At 42.8% G+C, this 14468-nt stretch overlaps 1 protein-coding gene across 1 annotated transcript in view; it reads left to right on the forward strand.

Moving 5' to 3' along the window:
• Positions 1–14468, forward strand: part of LOC142476069 (uncharacterized) — a 166995-nt gene that overhangs the window by 80367 nt on the left and 72160 nt on the right. The window contains exons 6-13 of the mRNA XM_075581639.1: positions 335–433; positions 1580–1681; positions 2558–2659; positions 6820–6918; positions 8919–9119; positions 11073–11174; positions 12026–12124; positions 13175–13303. Coding sequence (XP_075437754.1) covers positions 335–433; positions 1580–1681; positions 2558–2659; positions 6820–6918; positions 8919–9119; positions 11073–11174; positions 12026–12124; positions 13175–13303 — 933 coding nt within the window. The remainder of the gene's footprint in view (positions 1–334; positions 434–1579; positions 1682–2557; positions 2660–6819; positions 6919–8918; positions 9120–11072; positions 11175–12025; positions 12125–13174; positions 13304–14468) is intronic.

Here is a 14468-nt window from a genome sequence, read left to right on the forward strand (position 1 = left end):
TTTTGTGGGTACATAGGGAGATATCCATTTCCTCAAAACCCTATTTTGTCCTGTAAAATATAAATAAAATAAAAAATACAAACCAGTGCTGTCTGGACCAACATATGTTTTCCCATAATGCAATATTTAGGTTCCGCTCTATTAAGTGAGCCCCACATGAGGGAAATCACATTTTCTCTGATCTCTAATAATATTACTAATATAAGCAGATTCCATGTGAAGCGTTGACAGCTTGTTGGCTAAAACATTTAATTCCATGTTACATTGCAACAACTAAGCTGTACATCATAGGATAATCTACCCCTGTTTCTAACTTACTGTCTGTCCGTAACAGAAATGTGGTGATTCGGCTCTCCACGCATGCTGCAGGAAAAGAGATGTGGAACTTGCCAAGCTTTTGGTGGAATATGGAGCCGCTTCTGACTGTCAGAATGTAAGTGTGTTACAATCTTCTTCACCAGCGCACCTTTGCATGTGTAATAGTTAAGCAGAAGAGATGGGCACATTTTATTTTTATTCGGATTTGCCTCGGATTGGGCTGTTGTTCCTTTGCTCGGCAGATTTACGTCAAACAGTCTCAAAAAAGGCGATTTCGTCTCTTTACGGATTTTTTTCCTTCATTATCACTGATAATCAAACCAGTGGATTTAAAAAAAAAAAAGGGATTCTGCAGGTTGAGATCTTAAAAATCTGTGTGGATTGTATCCAATGGCGTTTTTTGGATTCATCCGCGCGGATTGAAGCTGGAACAATCCGTCGACGGATTTGACACCGGGGAATGGATTTTGAATGGAAAGCTCGGGAAATTCCCGGGAAACTGATTGTGACGGTTTCGCCCGTCTCTATTGACGAGAGCCTTTAACCGCATGAAATACTGCAACTGGGTTGTAGTCTGTAAGATACAGTGGTAATGCAATGGCTTTAGCACACACTTGTAAATGTCACATCTATTGCACAAACACTATGCACAAGGACACACACTGCTATTATTCTTCACAGCTACATACTCTTCATGTCAATGTGCTATTGATTTGTTTTGCGTTATTAGCTTCATAGATATTGTGGCCAACCAAAAACCTTACTTTTGGATGTGCTTTGTTGAACATTAATGTACAGTAGCACAGCAATGTCCTTTACCAAAATAAATATTGTGCAGAATCAATTACCCTGGTAATATTTGTAGTGCAAGATACATATATATATATATGTATACACATACACACACACACACGGTCCGACGGTCTTCTTTCTGTAGAACGGCTTATCCGACACTGCATAATGAAGTCCACTGGATGCATTATCCGACATCGGAACCGCTTACGCGACGCTCACCGCCGCGTATTAACATGTACCCGCAATCCGATGGCGGTTTGCGGGTCGGATTCCGGCGGATAAACCGGAATATATAGCAATGTAACGCTTATATTACAATTGAACACCTTTATGTGTGGATGAGTTGAAGGCCTTCCACACCTACGGCACATATGATATTAATATGGTATAGCTGATAGTTAATTCGGCAGGAGTTTAATTGTTGTCTGTGAAATCAATTGTTTCAGTATGTTTTGCTTATATACAGGAGGAAGGTCAGACTCCCTTACACATTGTGGCCTGGGAGGGTGATGAAATAATGCTGAAGTACTTATATCAATGCAAAGCCAATCCTAACTTAACAGACAAGGTAAGTATGAAGGTTTTGTAAACCTTTAATATACTGTAGTGAGATTAAAAGAATTGCATTCAAATGATCGGGATGAGATTAGGAGGAATATGATAGAAAAGTGCAGTGACAATGATACTCAGCTGCTAAATGACCAGCATACAAATTCTTCATAGACTCTCTTTGTACATTAGTCTTTCACATCTTTAAAGTCATTTATTCTTCTCATCCTCTCCATTGAGAAGTAAAGATCTAGTTTTCTGAAGAGTTAGATGCAGATTATAAATCTGTGCACTATAGTATGTTAGAGCACGATTGTGAATACCACCATCAAATTGGGGGCCAATTCTTATATCCGACTGCAAGACTTGGGCTGCATCATCAGAGGGGCGGGAAATAAAAATAAAGTAACATACAGGCCTAACTAATTTGCATGGTCAGTATAACCTACATGTACAATTTTGTCTTGAGCATTCCTTATTAAAAATATGTAAAACATCACTTGTATGTTTCTCCCCCCTATTCCCCCCCCTACAACCTCTCCCAACCCCCCCATCCCTCCTCTCTCTCCTCTCTCCCACAATCCCTTTTTCTCTTCCCCCAGCCCCCTATCTCTCTCTTCCTCATCCCAATCCCCCTCTCTTCCAACACGCCCTCTCTCCATCGCTACCCCCTCATTATTTTCTACAACTAGTTGCTCGGAGTTTAGTACAGCACGGACGGCAAGACAGAACCGGAGAGGGCATCAGTATCTCCTAGGTCCAAAATATACCAATGGCAAAATAAATGACTACCCACAGTACACTTACATTACTGGGGCCTTCTCTAGACAATGAACTGTGTAAAGCTTGTAGATGAATAATTGTTCACAGTGTTTGTTGGTCTTCTTGTCTGCAGCTGGACCGTTCCCCGTTGCACATTGCTGCTGAAAGAGGCCACACTATTATTGTGGACATTCTCACTGAGAAGTTCCGGTCCAATGTTTTAGCTCGGACTAAGGCAAGTGGATTTAGAATGGTCTTTGTATTAGTAGCTCAGGGGGAGCATCTAATTTTGTATCAGAAAAAATGTTAAAGAATAAATACAAAAAAAAAATTTGGCTTGCAATTTATTAGTGAAATGTAACATTTTTGATCTGAAGTCTTTTAACAAGGAAGTCATTTGGTTGCATCTTTTGCTCATGCTGCTTACCCCATCAAGGTAGACTTAATTTAAGCAGGTACCTACACTAAACACATACAAAGATAAAGAATGCCATCTGGAATCATTCATAGAATGTGCATACTGGCTAATCTTTCTCTGTGTTCAGTTGTCCAGGGTTATTCCCAGATTGCATACAGTCGTACAAATACCGTGATAACGATGTTCAATCAGAAATGGCTATGAAATAGTTCCATATTAATGTTAGTCATCTATTTGATTAAACAGAAAATGGATCCAGACATACTGTACAGTATATAAGCAGGGAGGACCCCAACCTCCTCTCCCCCAAAAAGACACAACAATAACAGTGTTGGAAGAACAAGGCCATTGAAATGTATACAAAATAAATCATTTTAACAGTATAAGGATTGCCTGTCAGACTGCTCATTACCGTTAATGTGAACCTATTCTGTAGCCACAGGGTATATGCTAGATATAAGTATGGCCAGATAGCTGAACTCGTCCCCCTTTGAAAGCACAACAAGTCCTTATGTCTTTTCTTAACTTTATTGAGGGAGTCACAGAAATGAAAAGGGTTCTTGTGGATGTTGTTGTGCGGATAGAGAGTGCTTCTCTATGTGAAGTGCTTCTGTATCAAGGGATGGTCAAACAGATTGCTTTGCAAGGGAGTAGGTAAGAATGGTAGTACTCACTCAGTAGCTTGGGTAAAAAGGAAGTGTGTAATGTTTGTCACACAGGAATAGGGACATGACTAAACTACCTGTGAATACAGACAGGGGAGGATGGAAAAGTCCACTTTAGCAGACTGGAGAGAGGAAAGTATCTAAAATTTATCAATTCCCACATGCACTGGGAGTTACAGCTGCAGGGAAAGCTTACATCCATAATTGAGAAGGCTGGCAGTCAAAACTGCAAAGGGGGGAACAGAAACAAACAATCCTGTTCCAGGACAGAACCCAACAACCTTGCCCTGTCTAGTTACTCCATGCTGCTCTACCCTTGCCAGCAGAGTTAACTTACTGTAACTTACAAGTACTCTCCACAACAAATTGCCCCTTGTGGCATATAACCATGTCGAGTGAAGCATAAGGGATCCAGTCTTGCAGGCCTCCCTAAACACTGTTAAAGGCCAGGCCATTGACATCTTCCAATTGTCTTGGTCTCCACCAAGAATTGGCCTACTTCCAGGCTATTTTGTAAGTTTGAATTTAAAATATCCTTATTAATTTCTGAAAGGTGAGTACCATCAATCTAAATAAATCTGCATCCTAATAAATAAAAATCGAAGTGTACTGGCATGGGACCAAATTCTGACTGTACAGTATATATGTTTTGCTAAGAGAGATCTCCCGACCAACGACATTGCATCATAAAATAAAGCATACCTCAAAGACTGCCATTGACTGATGCCCGGGAACAAAAAGGTGCTGAATTAATATTAAGTCTCCGGATCCTTTTTTGGAACAACCCTGAGTAGACATATACAAAGACCCTGAATGGGAGTGTGGATAAATTGTATTGTATTGTATTGTATGTCTTTATTTATATAGTGCCAAAAGTGTACTCAGCGCCTCACAAAGAATACAGTATAGGGAATTATAATTATACAATAAGTGCAGCAAAATCAGACAATAGGAAAGGACATCCCTGCCCCGAAGAGCTTACAATCTAAGAGGTTTAAAGGGAAACTTACAGAGACAGTAGGTGAGGGAGTAAGTGCTGTAGATGGCAGTGCTTGGTCACAATGGGTGGTGGGAGTGAGAGTGTGGGACAATAGCCATGAGTGCCCACTGATACTTTGTGTAACATACAAACAAAAAGAAAAGAAAGCGCAAGACCCCCATAGTGTAGTATTTAAAATATAGTGTAGTCATAAAAAGGGGACATATGCACGTAGAAGAAAATAGATTCAAATAGGCATGTAGGTATAATAACCACTGTGAAGGAGACGGCCACACATCACTCAAGACTTTGTACAAGTCTAAATAACGGCTCCTTTTGGGGTAATACATTGGACTGCTACATGACCCCTGTAAGAGGCAGGTGCAGACGTGCACACAAGGAAACAGTTTGGGGAAATTAAAACACGGCTTTATTTAGCCTGTGGTTTGAAGGGTAATGCTGCACTCCCCAAGGGGAAAAAATGATATAAATACCGGTGCTCCTGGTTCAGGAATCTCTGCTAGGTACTCCCAATATCATGTATGAAAGGAAAAAAACCTTGGCACTGCGGATTTCTGCATAGAAAATAGTTGACTTTTCGGCCTCAAGGGCCTTTCTCAAAAGGAAATGGCATAATTCTGCCATTTATTTAGCCTGTCCCTTTAAACAATGTACAGCAAACAAAAATATACAAAAGAAACAAACACCTATCCCTGTGTAAGGGCTAACTTACTTCCCCAGTCCCTGCCTACAAGACTGTGAGGAAAAGCCCCTTACCAGCCTATCCCCCAAAGTTTCAAGCGCTACCTTAAAGGGGGTGGCCCTTCGGGTGAGTGGTGTCCGGGTGTCTTGATCTCAGCACAGCCTTTGTGCTCAAGACTTAATCTCCCTATGTTAGGTCAGTGTGTCTATGCTAAGGAGTCTTCCTGGTCTGTGCCCAGCAGAGTTTTTTTACCCTCCTCTAAGACCCATCCACAAGTCCATATCTTTGTCATCCCATGTAAGCTGGATGGGATTTCGCACTGACCTATTCTAGCTAAACACCATGAGCCAATTTCCAAAAGGTTTGGCAGGCTGTTTCTTATACTGCTCATCTTACTTTGGATAATAACACCTTTAGTGTTATTGGGGATTCTTTAACTGCTCAGCAAAGATAATATACTCACAAACTCACCCGTCCAGATCTTCCCTTTCACAGACATGGGCAAGTGCATACCCAGAGGACTGGACATACACACATGCAGTCACATGAACTCCCTGAGCCCAAGGAGGAGGGCGGGTCACCTCCAGTCATAATGCACCCTTAATGGAGTGGCCACCTTGGCATAAAACAATGTGGCCCATATCTAGTAAACAGTGAGAAGATACCTTTTACATGAGTGGACACTGGAAAGCATACTATAAAATAGCACTGCTTAGTACCCTATATGCTAGATCCATCCATTGATATGCTATTGTTACTGCTTGTTGCAGGGTACATGCAACCACACACGCGGGTTCTCTTGATAAGGCTTATTTATTGAGCCTTAAAAACATACAGCACACAAAACAAAATAGCTTCTCTTCAGCATACAAAAACAAAATAGCTTCTCTTCAGCAAACAAAAACTAAATAGCTTCTCTTCAGCATAGAAAACAAGGCAGCTTCTTTTCAGCATGCAGGACACAGACAGTTATCACACATGTATTTTGAAAAACAGACCTAATAGCAGTAATCTCTTCAGTATTTCAGTCCTGTCTCCTTACCAGCTAGCTTGCATGTGTGTACAGCCTGGGGGTTTTAAAACACCTTGATTATGCAGCTGGGGTCAGACTAATTAAGCAGCCCTTCTCAACTGAAACTTAACCTTGTCACTGCTGCACTGCAAGCCTAAACATAGGTTTGCAGGTATATGGCTGGTGACGTTCATTCACCCTGTCACACTGCTGTAAAGAGATATGTACCTGTACATGGGTGGCGCTATATACACTGTAAATAAAGATATACATATATAAGGTTAAATCATGTTGACCTGTTTTGCAGATACAGTTTTGCACTCTGCGCCATTGATGAATCAGATTATATTCACATAAACTAATGTGAATAAGAATCTATTCCATCCCGGCTTTACTTCCCTTTCCCACTCGATAGAACGCTATTATTTCCCATCTATTAAAGCATTTTAGACGTGCAGTCTTGTGTTGGAATCAGCTGCCACTATATACGGGGTATGGCCTTACTCAAAGAAATCCTATTCAATTTTGCGCAACTTGATTACCTATCGATATTTAAATAAATCAATAAATAAATCTTCTTACAAACTGTAACGCGTGTTTCCCTTCCTGGGTGGGTAGGATGGGAGTACTCTTATGCACATCGCCTCTCAGTGTGGGCATCCAGAAACAGCCTTGGCATTTCTGAAGAAAGGGGTGCTGCTGCATATGCCCAATAAGGTAAGCTATTAGAAATGGATATGTGCACTTGCTAATGGTTGTAATATAGAGCTTTAAAGTGTGTATTCATCTGGCCAATCTGCAAGCCGCAAGGGGTTTCGTCACATTTAATTTGTAATTGGTTGCTTACTTAAGAGTGTCACTTTCTGACTTCAGCATACTTAAGATGCCTTTACTGAAGAGTGTCACTTTCTGACTTCAGCATACTTAAGATGCCTTTACTGCAGAGTGTAACTTTCTGACCAGCATACTTAACATGCATTTAAAGTCCAGGTACAACTGGAAGCCAACATGAAATAAAATCTCTATTTTCTATAAACCTCAACTCTACAGTAATGCCAGTGATCTTATTGTGAAATATGGATAGATGCGAATCTCGAGTTCAGAATCATTGCAGAGGTGCGAATTGTAAAACCATGAAGATCCACAGCAAAAAATACCCTCAAATAACTTAATCTGAAATTGTGCTTACGTTCAGGTCATGGTGCAGTATGAAACCAAACCAAAATACCCAATGTGACAAAAAATATATAGTTGAATACTTATCTGTTTGTCTTCTCATAAGTAAGGGTCATTTAGTTTAGCTCTTTGGCCAAAGCGTTATAAGCCTGCGGCCACATCACGGCATGACCAGTATGCAGCAACGTCACGTCATGACCAGTATGCAGCCACGTCACGGCATGACCAGTATGCAGCCACGTCACGTCATGACCACTATGCAGGTCCTAACACTACCTGTGAAAATTCTCAGTTACCGCTGCAATGGAGGGAGAAATGTCTCAATAGACCTGTCTTCCACAGGTGCAGGAAAAAAGCTGCTACTTAAAAAGTGGGGAGGAGTGAGCTTAAACCTGGGGAGGAGGGGTCACTAACCTCCAAACAACTGTTACTAGTTGACATTTTACAAACACACTCAATCCCTGCAAGCTCCAAGCCCAACACCCACCATATCATATACAGAAAGGACATTTCTCCTTCCATTACAGAGGTAAATGAGAATACATTAGGGTTAGGTAGCGATGGGTGAATCTGCCCAAATCTTTTCCCCGAATTCTCGCATTTTCCCCCAAAAATCCGTTTTGCGGTGAAAAATTCGCGGACGGATTTGTTCGGTTTTAACTTGCACAGATTCACCAAAATGGATACAAACCGTGGACGGATTTGCACAATCCAATCCGCTGATTCAGCAATCCGTTGACGGGTTCTTAAAAATCCGCTAATGGACGGCTGAGTCTGTGAATTGGATTCTACAAATCCGTCCACGGTTTGTGGAACCCGCGGAGTGTATTGGTAACAATAATAAAAAAAAATCCGCGATTCGCCCTTTTTGAGATTGATCCGTGGAAATCTGCGGACCAAATCCACCAACAATTCGCCCATCATCTCTAGGGTTAGGACCTGCAGAGTGGTCATGTCGTGACGTGGCTGCAGGGTTATTATGGTTTGGCCAAAGGGTATCTAAATGACCCTTACTTATAAGAACAGTTAAGTACTTAACTATATACTTTGACATATTGGATGTAGCATTGGAAATTGTTGCCTTCTGTTGTATACATTTGGTCACACCCAGTAGCTCTCCTTTTGACACAACCATATATGGTATGGTGCAGTGGGTGCTGGGGTTAGAGCGTGCAGGGATTGTGTGTGTGTATCAAACCAAACCACCAACATTGTTTACTGAAATGCTAGAAGATAATATTTCACCTAACCGTTATTGTAACTCCCTTCAGCTAGCTTCCAGGCCTGCTACATATGCTGTGTTCTCTCCTCATGTGCCACCAATACAATGTACAGACAGGGAAGTTACTTGCTGTTTGTGGCTATGGAACATATTGTATTCCCCGTGACTAAGCTACCCCTAAACAATTAGTGCCGTATATTCATTATTCCTGCTTTGTGCTTATTGTTCCATAAATAGCAGCTTTATCAAAATGTTGCATAACATTTTTTATTGATTAACACCAAATAAAACCGTGACACTCATTGTTTTGTCCCTTAAGTCGGGTGCAGTGTGTCTCCATGCAGCAGCCAAGAGAGGACACACTGCGGTGGTGAAAGCCCTTTTGCAAAAGGGCGCTCACGTAGATGCCCGGACCAAGGACCACTACACAGCCCTACACATTGCCGCCGAGAACAGCAAACCTCAAGTTGTACAGACTTTGCTTGGCTTTGGAGCTCAAGTGCAGCTGAAAGGAGGAAAGGCAAGTTTCCCAGACCCATGAAAATGTGGAGACTCAAATATCCCAAACCAGGGATCCACAGGTTCAGTCCCTGGGAGCAACCAACAAGTATACTTTCAAAATTAACACTTACCCAATTAACTTACAGTAGTTCTAATTATGACTAAGAACTTGTTTAATTATAATGCCCTGAAAATATGACTTGTTGGTTTCTGGATTGATGAACTTTTGGGAGCCCTGTACTGTCTCGGCCAAGTTTATTTGAGCATTTACTTGGTCTCGGCCGCGACAGTAACCGGGCGCGCGCCGTGGTGTCCCGGGCGCGCGCCGAAGCCTCGGAGGAGCGGCCCTCCGATCGGGGCTTCCCCCTCCCCTCTCCGGGTCCGCCGGGTCCCCTGGAACCCCCCACCGCCGTCCCCCACATCGCGGGACACCAGGGCTCCCTCGGGGAGCCCTGGGCACGCACGCAGGGGGCGCAGGCACCCGATGAAGCGTGACCGCGCATCGGTGACGCGCGGCACGCCGGGGGGATTCGGCTAGCAAGCCGGGACATCTCCCGGCTTGCGGAACTAGCCGAGTTCAAATAAAACGTGTCGCCTCTGTATGTCATCCTTATTCTTTTGACATGGTATACACCGCACGGCCACCGGGTGGCGATAAAGTCACGGTCTACTTTGATGGAAAAATTCAATAACCCATAGTGTTAATATTTAATCTATATCACAGATATGGGCCTGTTTGGTTTTAATGTGCTTAAAAGCAATAAAGAAAATGTTGAAATGCTCTATTGCTTTAGATATATTAAAGAAGACATTTATAGCGTAGTGAATTTAAAAATAAATATAGTACGAAAGATCATACAGTATATGCAGTGTGATTATATCCACCATAGGGCGTTATTCGTTAAACTGACACCTTCAAGCATGGCTTAGCAATCTTGACATCTTTCAGCCTATTCAAGTGGATGGGCTTTAAAGTGTCTTTTAGCATGGAAGGAGTCCTATACATTAGCACTTAGAAAATAGACATAGAGGCTGTATTATATTAGTGACTGTCTGCTTAAATAGATTAATGTTACTGCAGGATTGCTGTTGTGAAACGCCTCATTGGACCAGCTGTAAAGGGCAGAAGGTCATCAGTAACTCCTCACCCCAAATCCTGATCCCTGCAGTTAAATACACAACCCAGCCTATTCATTTTTAAAATGCAGCAAGGCCCCGCTTCTCGGCGCCCCGCTTTTAAGCAATCCACCGATACGTAGGCACTGAGAAGGGGGCCGCCATGTCTGCGCATGCGCAGAATGGGACAGTCCGATGTCGCGTATGCGCAGAACAGGCCGGTCCAAGATCACGCATGCGCAGAACGGGCCGGTCCGAGGTCACGCATGCGCAGAACGGGCCGGGGTCGCGCATGCGCAGAATGGGGGGGTTGCCGAGATTGTGCATGCGTAGAACGGCGCATTGCCGGTCTGCGCATGCGCACACACCAAAAATCGTCGGTTCCGCTTTCTGGCGATTTTCGCTTTGCGGCGGACCCTTAGAACGGAACCTGCCGCATGCCCGGGGCCCTCCTTTATCATCAGACACAAGGGGTCTCCAAATGCATGATGTTATTCAGCATTGGGCTGCCAGATGGTAATTGCTATTTCTACTAATGGCGTACCGTATGCTACATGGGCTCACATTCAATGTGCAGGGAAATCTACTAAATAGAGTTCATAAATCCAGGTTCCTTAACCTTTGTATTTTATTTTTTTAGTAACAAATAAATAAAATCCCCTTGGTTTTTCTCAGTCACAGGTTGAAGGAAGACTATTTTTCTGTGTAAAATAAGCTTGTCTTGAATTCTCCTTAATTGCAGTATATAAACTTGCCGATGTTCCCCATGGTCGTTCCAACATCAGAAGTCACATAATCCTAGGCGTTCCATTTTATGTGGGTGTAGTGATTGTGAGGTCTGGTGTTATTTCTTTAGGCACAAGAGACTCCGCTACACATTGCAGCCCGCATAAAGGATGGAGAGAAGGTGGCCGAGATGCTATTGAAGAGTGGAGCTGATGTCAATGTCGAACAGGAGGTAGAGGAACTGTTGAGCCTCACGTCTGCTTATTTATCAAGTCAGGGGTACTCAAGACCCCCCCCCCCCGCCCCCCTAACAGGTCAGGTTTTCAGGATATTTCTGCTTCAGCACAGGTGGCTCAATCAGTAGCTCAGTCGAAGACTAATTGAGCCACCTGTTCGGAATCTGGGAAATCCTTAAAATGTGACAAAGTTTGGGGCTCTTGTGGACTGGAGTTGAGAACTTCTGCACTAAGTTAACATAGCATGGTCTGTCTCCATCACTGCTGTACATGATCAACTTGTACATTGAATCTGCTTCATTGAAACAAATTAAATAAATGTTGTCTTTATTTCGCCCAAAGCTTTAACAACATAAAATATTGCTTACATTCAGCATATAAGCTGACTACACAGAACATAGTCACTAGCTATGGGTAGGCGGGGGGGGGGGGGGAGGGCTAAGCCACATACCAACAGTAAACCACAAGGTCCGTCTGAGGTAGGTCCCATGCATTCCTCCTGGTTGGGGTGGTGATTGTGAAGGTTCAAGCAGGGTGATCTCTCCTACACGGTCCAGATCCAGTACCTTACAGATCAGAGAGAGCAGTGTGGTCCCTCTTGTACGGTCCAGGTGCATTCAGCTTCCTTGCTCAGAGAGTCTACCTGCAGTCACTACTGCAGGGTTTTTAAAGTCTGCTAATGAGCCAGGTGGAAACTAATTAATTGCCTCAAGCTGCAGATTAACCAGCTGCCCGGCGGTCTCTGTAGCTATAGATAGGGAAAGTACCCTTTCACAAGAGCCAACAACACTTTCCTGCTGCATACTGTTTGCAATTACTACATGAATGAATTATTCTTTATTAATAGAATGGGGAGACAGCAATGCACATAGCAGCTCGACATGGCAACCTAAAGATGATCACTGCCCTGATTGAAGAGGGAGGGGAACTCACTTGGCAGTCAAAGGTAACTCTTACATAACTATTCTCTCATTGCTTGCTGCAGTAACCATTTCCTGCTATCTCACTAAAGCCCCACGTCTGCTCCCAACGAGAGGCAATATATGTAACATTACATCCAATCAAATATGTTACATTACTTCTGCATTGGCTTTAAATAAAATATACAGGTGGTAAAGCGACATTGTTCCCCAATATAACCCCACATATCCCTGCATCAGAATATCCCTACGTTTCTACAGGATTTAATGGTAATTCTGGTACGAAATATTGCAATACAATATATCCAATCCTAACACCAGAGAGAATAGAGAACTCCATCTGTAGTTGAGGCCAATCAGAATGCTGTAGTTGAGGCCAATCAGAATGCTGCTTAAACATTCAGAACAATTTTTACTTGTACTAACTAGAGATTCAGGTAGGTGAAAAGAGTATGTTTTTTGTTAAGGCCTGGAAAATAGTCTCAGAATTAAATTCCTTCATATCAAGTGAATGTGCCATAAAGGGTCATATTTATTTACCATTATTACTCCACAAGACACCTTCCACCTTCCACCTTCCATGCCAGAAGACACCTGATGGGCTATTAAGGACCATATTGTCTATGTTTTGCTGGAGGGGCGCTGCTTAGTAATTACGGCCCTTACTATGTTAACGTGACATTAGTTACTCGCATGCTGATACAATACAGCAGACAGAAAATGTTACAAGATGTTCCGCGGCTAATCGTGTCCTATATGAGCATGACAGTGATGTGTTTCTAATCTCCATGCTTCACCAGGAGCTCAATTTGTTTTTTCATCTCTGAGTCAAATCATATATGTTTAAGATTTTTGTATATATCAGTGCTGACCTGTTCACAATATTGTGCGTCTCTGTGCAAACTGTAATTATTAATCAGCAGAGTCAAGTTATTACAGGCTCTTATGCTTTTATAAGTTTGTTTGTAACTGTTTAGTATTCTGTGTGGTACTGTGATTGGAAGTAACACTAATACCTGTATATGTCCATGTTGATAACTGGGAGCGCACCTTGTGTTGTAATTTTCCTTCTGCAGGCGGGGGAAAACCCTCTCCACACTGCGGTGCGACACTGCCATCTGCCAGTTGTAAAAGCGATTGTTAACTATTTGGCGAATGGAAAGAGCAGAGAAGATGCTGTTGTGTGTGTCAACCAGGCGAACAAGGTGAGAAGGCCGTCGTTGCGTATTTGTTTGCCCTGGCATTTGCACTTCTAAGAAAATATGCAAGCGAAAGCGTACCAATGCCTTTAAAGATAAAGACCTAATAAACGTCTTTAGTGCCCTGTGGACGAACAGTGTACATCATGAGGGCCGGCCCACCCTGTACGTCAGGGGTGCTCAACTCCAGCCCTCAAGCCCCCCACCCCACACACATATACAATTCTGTATGTTTACATTAAATAGTCAGTACAAGTGGCACTTACTGTACATTATTTTTTTTATTTATTGTATGCAGCCTTTAATTACCTTTATTGAAAACGAATGACCTAAGGGGGCGCTCAACTCCAGTCTTCAAGCCCCCCCCCCAACAGTTCAGGTTTTCAGGATATCCCAGCTTCAGCACAGGTGGCTCAATCAGTCAAAGACTGAGCATCTGATTGAGCCATCTGTGCTGAGGCAGGGACTAATTGAGTCACCTGTACTGAAGCAGGGACTGTGTGAGCGACCTGTGCTGAAGCAGGGATATCCTGAAAATCTGACCTGTGGGAGGGGCTTGAGGACTGGAGTTGAGCCCCGCTGCTGCACATTACGACACTATGCTCCTTTCGCTAAAGGTAGATCGCGCTGGAGCGTTGACCATGATTGGGATATGGGGGGGGGGGGGGCCACCACTTCTGTTGCCGTCACTGAAATGCGATCACATGATCAGGAAGTGCCGAGGTGCTCTGGCACCTAAGGGGTTACAGCTATTTTCATGCCGTGAAATACTACAGACACATGGTAGAGAAGTAGGAAAGGAAAGTGGAACTGTTCTGTGTTCACCAATTGCTACATTGGCATGTGTACCAAGGCAAAGGGATGCAATTATGGACTAAACAAATCATATGTATCAATGGGAATAAATTCCTGTTGTAAACAATACGACTTTTTTCTTTGATACATCCATGGTAATTTAATTGCACAATTTTAGTCTTGGTATTCTACATAGACTTCAAAATATATTAAAATGATGGTGGGCAGGCGGCCCATTATGTTTATAATATAATTCAGTATGTCAAGAAACCATTATCATTTGACTACATCCTAACATTATAAAAGTTTGGATGTGCCAAAAATATTATCAGCACCCATAATACTTTCTTATAATACAATTAACAGGTGATATCAT

This window comes from Ascaphus truei, chromosome 2 (assembly GCF_040206685.1).
Source record: "Ascaphus truei isolate aAscTru1 chromosome 2, aAscTru1.hap1, whole genome shotgun sequence".
Taxonomy (NCBI): Eukaryota; Metazoa; Chordata; class Amphibia; order Anura; family Ascaphidae; genus Ascaphus; species Ascaphus truei.